The following is a 13,739-nucleotide window of genomic DNA, read 5'->3' as shown; positions in this document are numbered from 1 at the left end:
TCTCCAGCACGTTGACGTTCACTGAGGAGTGGCGCGCAAAAAGATGGCCAGCTCGCCGACCAGCATCGAAAATCAAATAGACAGTTTTTTGGAACAGTTCAAACGCAGTGCCTCCCGCGCAATGGAAGAGTCTCATAGGTCCAGTTATAATGCTTGTAGCAGTAGTATCAGTCATAGTCGAAGTGGAAACCTGGATCTCGAAATCTTGGAAGCTGGTAAGTTTTCGAGAATTTTGTATAATTTCAGTATAATTTATTGTCTTGTCAGGTTCAAATTTTAGTTATTCTCCACTACTCTTTCTGTTACTTCCTCCACCGCATGCACTTATTTTCAATTCTGCACTGTTTTCGATTGATTTTTTGGGCGTTCCTTGCATATTTTCATACATTCGCTTTCTAATAATATTGTTAGTTTGAATACATTTAAACTTAATGTTTCATAGTTTCCTTATTGTCTTTTGTTAAATTATATTATAATTGTAAGTTTGCGTAGTAAGTCTTATCTTAAGTTTAGTATATTATGTATTGTTTTAATTTTTGTCATAAATGCGTTAAATGTATAAACTTTTTTTTTAATGATGGATAATCATTCTTATTTACTTATCTTGCATGATATAAATTAAAAATTATAGTATATTTAAAGAGCAGACGTTTTATACGTTATTTGGTTTAATTATTATACGTCAAAACTTTCATTAGGATTATATCGTACAATGAAGGAATTATTGCATACATACGCATTCATATTATTTATTTCTTATAACATAGATGCTGCAATTGAAAAGATATGTTAAAAATCTATCACGCGACCCTTTTATAATCCAGCCTGTTTTCAATTCAATGATAAAGTAATAACATAGTAGAATTATATAGAATTTTAGCGTAATCCACGTTTAATCGGACACTTTTGACTGACATGCTGCAAGTCACGTGCAGTTACCCCACTTTAGGAATCAAGTCTTTCGTGATTGGTTGTTTCGTCTTGTCTTTACTTCTACTGTGGAACATTATGGCGTCGCATACTCTGTTAAGTTACGATAGAGGTCGTCGTCCGTTGTAGGTGTTTTATGGTGAAAAGTCATAAAACTGCAGGATTACAAGTTGCGAGATGCATTCAATAAAGTTTTAAAAGCACCGAATCAATGTAATCATCTTTATCTTATAATTAGAATTTTTACATCAATATATTATATATTATTAACAGATTTACTAATTAATTCATTTTATTCTTGGATAAAGTGATCGCGTTGCAGTTATTTCGAGGCATTGAGTGCGTAAGACTAATTGGAAATATAGACTATAATATCCGAGTGGAAAATAAAAATCGACTATAATGAAATTCCACCAAATTAATGCACACGAAAAAATTAGGATATTTCATATATATCAGTAATAGAGTAGACTTGTAATATTGACGATAAATCAAATTGTTGCGTGAAGTGTTGATTTTATCGATAATATCGCGTGATATTTTGTAACACGTAAAAAACGATTATTTAGTGAAATAAAAAAGCACAGTATGATTCTTCGACGAAAGTCAACACACGGCTGCAACTGCCCCTGTCATCAACACTGCTCGACGAAATGTGCAGGTTTGGATCAGACACTTTATTCTACTACTTCCTAAATTAATTTAATGCATAAAAATGTCACTAAAAGAAATATTCCAAAAATTCGAAGTACAAACGATCTGCGCGATAATTATATTTTCCTTTTATAATTTTATTCGAACTATAAACAGATTATTGATTTATGAGACAACCCGATTTGTTTACATGTTAGTGATAGTCATATTACATAAACACAAAATCAATATTATAATTATAAATTTCTAATACAATTTAATGGACAACTTGCTATGAATATTTGTCAATTTCATATCTCAAATTCATATTACAATGAATATATGAATATGTTCTTACATATGTATATGTATATACGTAATACGTTTTAAAATTTCTTTTTTCATTATTTGAATATGTATATTTAAATATATCATGACTTAATGATTCTTATGAAAATCGAATCCAAATTTAAGTAAATTTGAAACAATGTTTTTTAAATAATATATGACATAACTATTTATTAAACAAATTAGCAGAATTATAGATTTTTCTTTGTTCATCAAAGTTAAAAAGAATTTAAACAAATGTTGATTATTTGAAATTATTTTGACAACTTTAGCAATTTATACGAATATAACATGGAAATTGTTCCATTTATACGGGACTAGCACTGTTATCCCCTCCACGATATATTAAGAACTAGATTCGCCATATCATTAAACGTAGTGCTTTATAATGTTACCCGGTATTGTTAAAATTTGCGAAAAAATTATACCGTGACAGCATACATTTCAAATGTGGTATTTTTTGAAAGATATTTATAATTGACTGTGAAAATAATCGCGAGGTCAAATTAAAAAAAGGTAAGTAAAATTTGACTTGCCACATACCCATAAAGATGGAAAGCCATTATGTGTAGTGATTCTCAACCTTGTCGATGTCGGATGTAGTTTTCTAAATAAAAATCAAAATAATAAATTCGTCTCTTCGTTTCGTCATTTATGTTATTCGTTATAATTTTCTTTATCATTTACTTTATAATTTCTGATTTATTTTTTGCTAAATAAATTTAAACAAATTTTATAATTGACACAAACATATAACTGACATTAATCAGCTGATCACTTGTTTAGAATCTTTCTATCCGAAATTTTTATTGTAAAGTATTTTTTAAACAGACAATACTTGATTTCTATCATCGATTTTTTTTTATTTTTGTTTGTATAATTTTATCATTGAAATATTACTGTTTACCAGAACATATAAAGAGTTAAAAGATACCTCATTGTATAATATTAAGTGGAATATGGATACTAATTTATGTGAAAAAAATGAGATTGAAATGCAACCAGATATTGTAACATTGCAAGATACTTTACGTAATAAAAATCAAAAGGTAGAAGTATCCACTTGTCAATGTATGGTTAATGATGAGTTGACATATACACAAATAAGAGAAAAGGTAAGTAAACATCTGTGTTAAAACAATATAAAAAAGAATATTTTTATGGTAGTATATATCAATATCAATTAATCGTCATATCTTTTAATTTTATACCAGTATAATGTTAAGACATGAAGTTATCTATTAATGATCTATTAACAACATTTTCCATAATATATAAAAAAACTTTTATATTACAGAAAATACATATGGATGCAACAAGTAGTACCTTCAAGCCAAAGAAAAACGTAACAAAAATGAAAGTGAAGAAACATAAAAATGAAGGAGAATCAAATTATGAATCCACAAAGTTAGAAGATAATCTAACTCAAGTGCTACAAAGATTTAAAAGAGGATGTGAATGTCAGGATGATCAGTGCTTTAAAGGTTTAAATCCTGAAACAGTATATCGTCATAGATTAAATATTGCAGAATTAACAAAGGCTGAACATGATATGTATTTAATGGGCGTTACCATGGCCTGTTTGACCAATCCATATGAAACGGTACGACATACAGAGCGACGTAGATTACGTGCACAATATGTATATCAGGGTAGAAGAGTATGTTTGGATGCTTTTTTATACCTAGAAAACTGTACACATTATCAAATAAAACGAATTAGGAAACACTTAATGACCCATGGTGTTACCCCACGAGTTCATGGAAATCATGGAAAAATTCCTCACAATACGTTTTCCTTAGATATTTATAAAATTGCTACAGAATTCTTAAAAAATTTTATTGAATTGCAAGAAACAAAACAAAAGACGAAAGTTGCAAAAAATGCACAATTACATCTTCCATCAAACATTACACGCAAAGTAGTGTACAATTCATATATACAGTATTGTAGAAAAATGTCTCCTGATATAAAAATAATGGGGTATTCAACATTTAGAAGATTTATGAAAGTTCAATTCCCACAAGTAAAATTTTCTAAGTTAGAATTCATGATCAGGAATCAGAATATACAGAATCAAGGATGTAGTAAAACTGACTTGGAGAAAAAAAATACAATTGATGATGGAACATCCAAATCAGCAGATCTGATAACAGAAGGCAATGCCATATTACCTTTATTAATTGCTAGCCAAACAGGACAAAGTGATACTTATTTTTTAACACCAATTAGCAAACTACAAGATGGCGTGAGTTATCAGATAACTACAAGTGGACTTCTAGTCAATAAATCAGCATTACCTGTCTAAAATAGATGATGTTCAAAAATAAAATGTCTCTTACATTTAATATCTAAATACAATTAAAAAGATAATATATTTGAAAATATACATATGAAATAAAATAAAATTTTATAAAATGACTGTATAAATTACCCAATAAAACAGGTATATTTTCTTCATATGCTTATATTATTACAATTAAAGAATATGCCTGAGGTAGATTGAGTGTTCAAGAAATAATACATTAACGGTCTTTTTATTAATTCATAAAAATCCGCTTATTAGTTATTAAATATTTATTTTATTTAAACAAACAAAGGGAAGAATCATGATTTGATGTGTGGTTGTGTCATATTGATTAATCTGTAAACCAAGTATGTATATATAATTAATATAATTATATATATATAATTATACACATATATATAATATTTTAGATAATAAATAATTTGTATTTTTTCAATTTATGGTTTTTTTCTTATTATACCCTATCTGCATAGTTGTGGAACAATCACATATTACAAATAAGAGTAATACAAAAATGTAGTTATTGTAAGTATGTCCTATCAGGGCTGAATTCTAATATATAAATCAAAAGGGTAGAAAATCAGTAATCACTTTAAAAAAATATTAACATTTTATACATTAAACTATTAATATTATATAAAATTTGAAAACAGTATATTAAAATTATACATTTTAAAAAATTGCGAAAAGGGGAAACTGTACAAGTAAATGTTAAACTTTGCTATTTAAAATAATAACATGAAAATTTAATTCATAACAAACTGTGTTCTATGTATATATTTATTTTACAATATTTATTATTAATAATTTATTAATAATAATAATGCTATACTTAATCATAATTATATTAACATATTTTTTATTCTAGAAAGATTTGTTTTTTTATAGAAGTATATATGTCTTTATAATTATAATAATGTCAATTTATAGTTTGAGAGCCTCTTGCTTTACAGTTATAGCTGAAATATTGTAGATACAGCAGGAAACTACTTCATTTAGTTGGAATCAGCAAGGTCATATAAGTGCACTCTGAGATCTCACTTTGACATATAGCAAATATTGCATAAGTGATTATCAATACAATTGTATATAATTTTACTAAATACTTATTTTAAATAACTATAGAGCTATGTAGTTGAAGTTATTTTTATTAAAAATTATTAATACAATTTATTTACAAATTTATTGTGTAATTGTATGTTCAATATTATGTAAATACACCATGAGATATATGTGTTGTAATGATGTATAAATATTTATATATTATAAAATGGAAATATAAGTACTTTGATTCATAGTATTATTCAATCAGTCATAACATTATTTAATATTACATATATTGTATATATTTACATTTTAAAATATGTAATTCACTTGATTTTACATTTTTTAGAAGATGTAGAGAGCATGACAGGTGAGATTGAAAATGGAGATTTGGCAATCCGAGATGTTGCAGACCTTCTTCAATCACAGTATGCTATTATAGCAGGTGAGATAAAATTTGATTAATGTCGTTGAAGAATATATTATTTAATCATTGCATTTTTAAAATAACATGTTCCACATATATAGGAGGAAAAACTCGAGAAGGATGTCCTATAATTACTTTTCCAGATAATGGTAATTTTCATAATTTATCTGACTTGGATTACCAACGTCTCATGCTGTATCTTACTTCTGTGCCAACGTGAGATTTCAACTTTCAGTGTTATTAATATGTACAGTTACATGTTGGAAAAATCATTTAAAATATCTGATAATTTTTAGATTACAAGAAGCAGATCTTGGATTCCATTTAATTATTGATAGAAGAAATGATAAGTGGAACTCTGTGAAAACTGTGTTATTAAAGATCTCTGTGAGCATATATATATATAATAAAACATACAATGATAATATAAGGAAAAGTTTTGATAGTTCTGTTAGTAATTATCTTATATTTTAGGGCTTTTTTCCTGGTTTAGTTCATGTAGCATATGTTCTGCGTCCAGCTGGATTTTTACAAAAAGCTATTTCAGAAGTATCAAACAAGCTATTTAGAGAAGATTTCAAATTTAGAGTTATATTTTTAGCAAATGTTGCTGAACTTCATGAACTTATAGATAAAGATCAGTTAACTGAACAACTGGGTGGTACCTTGCCATATTGTCATCACACTTGGATACAAAATAGAATTGTAAGTAGAATAATAAAAATAATATAAAAATAACTACTTCTCTATATTAAAAATTTTTTAGAGTTTAGAAAAATTTTCATCAATGACTCAAGACGTATCTCTCGCATTGGATTCTTTCACTCGGCGTTTAGCCGAAATTGAATTTCCTAATAATACAGTTGCAACTACATCTTTACTATCTCAACAACAAGTAGAATACAATGAATTAAAAGAAGAAATTCTTAGTGCTGCAAGACATGGTGAAGCACTATTGGATAGTGTAAGACAATTAACTGGCAAGGGAACAGCTGATAGATTAGGAAATGTTGCAGCAATAGAAAGGTAGAAGATAATTTAGTTCAACACTAATTACAACAATTTTTCTTTATTGAGAACAAGAATTAAAAGTTATTATTTGTTTTTAGATTGCTTGTTCAGTTAGAAGAAACAGAACGCACTTTTGACCTGTTTTGGACACATCATAGTTCTCGTTTGAGACACTGCTTAGCATTAAGACAATTTGAAGCTGACTTTAGAGAGTTACAAGCAATATTAGATCAACATCTAAAAACTATAGAAGAAATGACAGAAGTAGGAGAAACTCAAGCAAGGGTTGAGCAGTTAGTTTGTGACACATCAGCATTTCAAAGAATATGTAGAGTATGTACCTTTATTTATACATATATACATGCATTTTTATTACATATTAAACAAACATATATTCTAATCTATGCAAAACAACAAAAGTACACAAGCAATAAAATAGAGCTAATCTGTCTAAATAAATATATTTACAAATCTGGGTCAATAATATTTAAAAATACTTCTATATAAAATAATTGTTTATATCACTTTCAACTCTATATAACTAATAAAATTATATGATGAAAGAAAAACAAATATTAATATTAATATCAATATTTTAAGTTTGAGAATGTTCACAATGCACTTAAGGCAGCAAGGTATAATATTCGAACCAGTATTATAAAGCATTTATTTTAATACATTTATTTTAGATATTTAAAAATTGAGATATGTATATAAATTAATATCCACTACAAAATTGTTAAAAAATTTTAATGAAAATTCTGGTTTGAATAATATTTATATGTAGATACACATACATATAATGCACATCATGCACAAATGTTATTTTGCATCGCTTTCCTCATTTTGTCGATAGTCCTATTTGTTGCATACCATGTGGATTTGGGTCTTGGTAAGCAATCCACTCAACAAAATACATATATTTTGTGATAGATTTACATATTTAAATACGACGATAATAATTATTTCAATTTTTTAATTCTATTTACTGTATCTTGAAATACAATAAAATAATTATTAAGTATAACAATTTATGGGTTTGTGAATTAAATCCCTATCAAGCGTTTAGTTATGTCAACTGCATACTCACGCACATTTAAAGCTTAAAAATTACTTATCAAAAACGAAAAAAAATAGGGATTTAATTCATGCCTTATACTGGCATGATGGACTTTGAGAATGAATGTCATTATTATTTCTCACTTTACACTGCACGTAAGATAGTACTTTTTTTTTAATACTTTTTCTAGACAAAACAGTGACAATTGATGAAAACATTTGATGACTGTTTGTAGTTTTCTTATTAATGTTATTTTCATATTTTTAAACATGAATAAAATTACATACATTTATAGGGAGATATAGAACGAGCAGAGGAGGTGATATCTGCTGGTCAACAACTATTATCTGGGAGGCATCAATGTCCTACAGATGTTGTAGAACCAAAGTGCGTGGAACTACAGAGGATTTGTACTATTCTAAGTCAAAGATTAGAAAGACGATTACATATGTTAACTAAATGTAGGGAACTCATGGAACGTATAGATAAGGTAATTGTTTATATTTAAAATTATCTGAAACGATGTCTATTTCTAAATATATATACATAATAGGCAAACACATGGTGTACACGTGGTATAGAATTACTTGCCTCACAAAACAATACGACTCCACCTGATCAAGCACTTCAAGAATTACAAGAATTAATAGAAGCTGCTGAAGAATTTCACCATCCCAGATGTATTTTTCAAGACTCTGTAATGCCTGAAACTAAGGCTCTTATTACTCAAGTATGTATATTATGTAAATAAAATTATATTTATAAAATTGTTGTGCTTATAAAATAAATTATTAGGTTTTGCAAAGAATAGAAGATGTATCTTTGATGTGTGATAAAAGAATAATGACACTAAAACAGCAATTAATTAAACCAGCAAGACCAGTTCAAACTGTAACACCTGAACCAGTTAAACCATTGCAATCACTGCCTCAAATTGTTAAACCTGGAAGAATTCTTAAAAAAGCTAACACTATGCCGAAGGTAAATTCTTATTTTACTTAATTTGACATATTTTCAATTTTTTTTATTTCTTGATTATATTTCTTTAGATGGAGATGAGTCCTATAGAAGGGGAATCTTCATCTCCAGAAAGTGAATCTAAAGACACAGAAGCTTTACGTTTAAAGCGTGGACATGTTTTAGCGGAACTAGTTGAAACTGAACGAATTTATGTTGCTGAGTTAGGTACTATAATTAAAGGATACAAAATGGAATTAATAAATGAAGCAATGGCTCATTTAGTACCAGCAGCATTAGTCGGCAAAGGAGATATTTTATTTGGAAACTTAGAAGATATATACATTTTTCATGGAGAAACATTTTTAAAAGATTTAGAAAATTGTATTTCAAATACCGAACTTGTCGCGTTATGTTTTGTACAAAGGGTAAATATCTATACATATACGCAATTTTAATCAATTAATACAATATTAACATACATATTTTTTAATATGAGATGCATTTATCTTTTTAGCGCGAGATGTTCTTCAGATTATATAGTTATTATTGTCAAAACATTCCGAGATCTGAAAAATTACGAGAACAGATACAAAATGAACCACAGTTTCTTGCAGCTTGTCAACAAAAGCTTGGTCACAAATTACACCTTGCTGCATACCTTCTAAAGCCTGTTCAACGTATAACAAAATACCAATTGTTGTTGAAAGATCTTTTAAAATATAGCGACGAACCATCGTGTTGTACTGAATTACAAGAAGCATTAGATTGTATGCTTGTTGTATTAAAATGCGTTAATGACAGCATGCATCAGACTGCAATTACTGGATTTGGTGTAGGCATAATATTATTTAAAAGTAATTGTTTATGCCATTCAATGATGTAATACTAAAAATGCATATCCTTTTTAGGGCGATCTAAATGCACAAGGTGAACTCTTATTGCAAGGTTCTTTCAGTGTATGGAGTAGCAGTAAACGAGAACGGCTTCTCAGGTTAAAACCATCACAGCGACATATATTCTTATACGAAAAGGCATTTATATTTTGTAAACATAGTAAACCACAAGCTCATAATAAAGCTACATACCATTTCAAAAGATATCTAAAGGTAATTTTTAATATCTATTTCATATTTTTTATTCACTTTATTTATATTATATCTAAAGAGCATAATCTTATTTTTTATAGATGTCACAAATTGGATTAACAGAATCGGTAAAAGGTGATGCAAGACGTTTCGAAATTTGGCTACAAGGTCGAGCTGAAGTGCATACTATACAAGCATCTACAGTTGATGTCAAACAGTCTTGGGTGCGTCAAATTAAAGGCGTTTTAATGTCTCAATTGGCTGAGCTTAAAGGGAAACAAAATTCTGCTCTTGGAAAAACCAATCACAAGTATATATTATTATTTATAGGACACATTAAAAACTTTAATGATTATAATAATTTTGCACAAAATATTTGTAGACCTTTGCGGCAAACGATTTCATGGGAAGCTCAAGGCAGCGTTTCAGGATCGTTACGAACTCTTTCAGTTGATGGTAGCAGTGTTATATCGCATATTACAGATATTTCACAGTCAACTGAAGATGATATTGCATGGAGTTCAGAAAACAGTAATACTGATGATGAAGATGCTTTCAGTGAAAATCCTGGTCCTGCTCCTGTAAGTTTCATTTCAAATAGTGTAATTAAATAGTTAGATGCTTAAATAATTAGAAAGCTAATATGCTATCAATTTTGTATTCAATTAGGGTGGAAGATATGTAGCATTAGCTGATTATTGTGCAGTTGGTCAATCAGAAGTTACAATGCGCGAGGGAGACAATCTAGAGCTTCTTAAAGTCGGATGTGCTGGTTGGTGGTTTGTAAAATTAATAAGTACTGGAATAGAAGGGTGGGCACCAGCAGCTTACTTGGAACCAATGAATCGGAAGAGTTCACGTAGCTCACAATCAGTTAACAGCCAAGAAACCATATGAAACAGGCGTCTAACACACTAGATTTTCCTAGTGTGTTAGATTCATGCATGTATTCAAAGAATATCACTTGTTGAAGTATAAAATTAACAATCATATATTGGCAGATTTTATAATGCATACAAAGATATAGACAAGAATTCAGAAATTTTGCATAATATACATACAATATAACGAAACTTATTTCAGACCGTATGATATAGCAATATATGCTTGATCTATATGATTAATCTGTGAATAATTAGAGCCACATATATAACTTTTGAAATGGAAAATTAGATGAGGAGAATCTAAGATATTAACCTAATTAGTTAATCCTTCATAAAAAGGTATAAATAACGAAAAACCAGGGAATGAAAAAATGCATAAACTTTTTTACTACATAAAGTATATTACGAAAGAATTTGTTGGTGGAAGCGCTTTACGCAAGCAAATAAAATTTGCATTTACTACAGAAAAATAATATTAACTAGATTTATTCTTACAAAAAGAATAATATTTATAGAATTGTATAAAATGTATTTGGATAGCGGATTAAAAAATTTATGCACGCACATATGCATATTTACATATACATATAATACAGTTATAGTAAAGTAAATTATACGGATTTGTATTCAACTTTGCATTTTCTAATATTGCAAAGAAAATAACTACAATGAAATGCAATCATTTCAATCACACAGTTACTACTTCCATAAAAGTTATATAAAATTACAATTTATGAAATTTATCTATACTTGTGACCTGTATAATATTTAACTATATGCAAATATTCCAAAGTTCATATTAGATTTGGAATATTTTTATTTTTTGTAATCTATTAGCAACGCTCGTAACATTTTTTAAATAACAAAGCTTGTGTACAGTTACAAAAAGAAATCAAATATATCTGTGTTATATTTATAAAATATTTTTCAGTAAAATTATGTAATAAAATTATTATTTACATATTTATTATAATAGTATTATATTATCATTGATATAGTTTATTTATTTTTACAAATAATTTAATAGAACATAGTTTTCGAAACTAAAAAACGAATTTAGAATATTTGCAAATTATTCAAGAGTGATTATGAAGTCTTTAAAATTATAACGAGTGTACGAGTATTTGTTTAATACTTCTGCGATTGAATTATAAGAATTTAGCAGAAGTACTTTGTTGAAACATTAGTGTAGGTAAAATAGAGAATATACTGTTAATAAGTCTTTGTGACCAAACAGCTTGATATTAGTACTATTTTAGTACGTAAAAAATATCTTATTTAAAATATTTAATGAAAAAGAAATGAACGATTATAGATTATTAAGTAATATATACACAAGTTCTCAAGAGCATGAAAATTAACACCAAGCATTGTGCAATATATAATATAATACTGTAATAAACTTTAGAAGAATATTCCAGTAAAAAAGCAATTCCAATTTTTGCAGGATTGATAATTCATCAATTTCTTAAATATTTAATGATAATGGAATAGGTATAATATAATTTGTACTGAAAATTTATATGGATATAGAAGAACTAAATAAGAAATTGTTATGAATTAATATCTTTCTTTTATAGTTAAATGTGCAATTATTACATTCTTTTTATGATTGGGATCATGATTTACATTGCTTGGAAAATGTTAATTAACTATAATTTATATGTTATTTATATATAACAAAATTCTATTGTGATTATAAGATATATAGATATATATATATTGAGTACAAATAATTTATTTTAGTAGTATGGCTATTATTGAAATAAATTCGTGTTATAATATATGGATATCATAATAAATATGATATTTAAATAATTTGGAAATAAGATTAATAGCTACATTGTTAATGTTTTATTAATAGAAAATGTTGATTTTAGACCAAAGAAAATTGTGCATCTTTTCTTGGGATAGCAAGGCAATGAAAACATTATTAATTTATAATCGTTAACTATTAATTTTTAGTTTATTATTTATCATTCTCACCCACCTTTACGCCGTCCTAATATTAACTAGTTATAGGATTCAATAATTCATCAATTAAATTATTTTATTTGATATTTAACCTTTGATTTACTTCTTTTGCATTTTAAAAAAACGTAAGATTTTATGTATATTCAGATATAGCAACATTGTGATAATAAAATTTGAATGTGGTAAATAGTTACGGAAATGATTTTAAATCTGATTAATTATTCTGCTTGCAAAAAATAACCAAATTTTAATTTTTTGTATGTTTTTTTATTGGATTTTTGTGTTCCAATATGTACTTAATATAGAAAAGAAACAAATATTTAGGTTATCAGAATTTTTGTAGATAATATTACATTAATACATAGACAATAATTATATGTGGAATGTGGAATGGTTCTATTATGAATGCATGTGGATGTAATAATAATTTTTGAAACAAATAAAGCAATGTTATTATTGTATTTTTTTTTAGAAAAGAAAACTGGATGATTTTACAGAAAGGAAAATGTTTATTCTATACAATATATTAATAGAAATAGGCTATAATTATTAGGAATATTATTAGAGATGTTAGTTTTGTTTACAAAATTGAGATCTAATTTAATTCAAAAAAGAAATATCAATCCTGATTGAAATATTGTCTATAAGCTTCTAATAAAGGGTTCTTTTTGTTGTTCCTTTCAGGTAATTTTAATATAATTTATTTTTACGCGAGATTAACTTAAATATTAATATTTCATCAATGTATAATATAATTAAGCATTGAAGAATAAGCTTGCCATACAAAAATTTTAGTAAAAAAGAATTTAGGTAACAGTTTTTTGTTGAAACAATGAAGTTCTGATCAATTAATATTAGTTCAATCAATATTAATTGTAATAATAATGATAATAATGATATTATGTTTAAATTAACAGCCATAAAAGTCATAGTTTGTAATAAGTATTTAAAATTCGAGACTAGGTTAAAACTAGTGTATTTAATATTGTATTTTGTTTAATGTATTGTCTGTGTGTTTATTAAAATAATATAATAAGATAAAAACATATATGAATTCCAAAAATAATTTATCCAC

At 26.9% G+C, this 13,739-nt stretch overlaps 2 protein-coding genes across 7 annotated transcripts; both read left to right on the top strand.

The window, feature by feature from the left end:
* Positions 1-30: 30 nt before the first annotated feature.
* On the top strand, positions 31-13,712 carry LOC126866172 (guanine nucleotide exchange factor DBS-like). 6 transcript variants are annotated; one of them, XM_050619419.1, is made up of 18 exons: positions 238-1,143; positions 1,239-1,591; positions 5,613-5,708; positions 5,792-5,906; positions 5,987-6,077; positions 6,165-6,395; positions 6,457-6,716; positions 6,800-7,034; positions 7,558-7,593; positions 8,057-8,251; positions 8,315-8,491; positions 8,557-8,742; positions 8,811-9,146; positions 9,236-9,553; positions 9,630-9,827; positions 9,908-10,116; positions 10,189-10,387; positions 10,476-13,712. In XM_050619419.1, exons 2-18 carry the CDS (start codon positions 1,519-1,521, stop codon positions 10,701-10,703), a joined length of 3,183 nt encoding a protein of 1,060 aa, XP_050475376.1. In that variant the 5' UTR covers positions 238-1,143; positions 1,239-1,518; the 3' UTR covers positions 10,704-13,712. The 6 variants fall into 6 exon arrangements, with proteins under 6 accessions (XP_050475374.1, XP_050475375.1, XP_050475373.1 ...); XM_050619417.1 differs by lacking the exons at positions 238-1,143; positions 1,239-1,591 and adding an exon at positions 31-215; XM_050619420.1 differs by lacking the exons at positions 238-1,143; positions 1,239-1,591 and adding an exon at positions 5,187-5,286.
* LOC126866198 (uncharacterized) lies at positions 2,061-4,655 on the top strand. The gene is made up of 3 exons (XM_050619517.1): positions 2,061-2,427; positions 2,822-3,026; positions 3,209-4,655. Exons 2-3 carry the CDS (start codon positions 2,871-2,873, stop codon positions 4,217-4,219), a joined length of 1,167 nt encoding a protein of 388 aa, XP_050475474.1. The 5' UTR covers positions 2,061-2,427; positions 2,822-2,870; the 3' UTR covers positions 4,220-4,655.
* Positions 13,713-13,739: the final 27 nt, after the last annotated feature.

Source organism: Bombus huntii, chromosome 5 (assembly GCF_024542735.1).
Source record: "Bombus huntii isolate Logan2020A chromosome 5, iyBomHunt1.1, whole genome shotgun sequence".
NCBI lineage: Eukaryota > Metazoa > Arthropoda > Insecta > Hymenoptera > Apidae > Bombus > Bombus huntii.
This window is presented reverse-complemented; position numbering and strand designations above follow the sequence as displayed.

Bases quoted from the DNA above. Each gene is read 5' to 3' on its own strand.
- LOC126866172 (XM_050619416.1), top strand. From the start codon at position 44: ATGGCCAGCTCGCCGACCAGCATCGAAAATCAAATAGACAGTTTTTTG. The intron at 6,078-6,164 runs GTGAGCATATAT...CTTATATTTTAG, and splicing joins CTGTGTTATTAAAGATCTCT to GGCTTTTTTCCTGGTTTAGT. The intron at 6,717-6,799 runs GTAGAAGATAAT...ATTTGTTTTTAG, and splicing joins AATGTTGCAGCAATAGAAAG to ATTGCTTGTTCAGTTAGAAG.
- LOC126866198 (XM_050619517.1), top strand. From the start codon at position 2,871: ATGGATACTAATTTATGTGAAAAAAATGAGATTGAAATGCAACCAGAT. The intron at 3,027-3,208 runs GTAAGTAAACAT...TTTATATTACAG, and splicing joins ATACACAAATAAGAGAAAAG to AAAATACATATGGATGCAAC.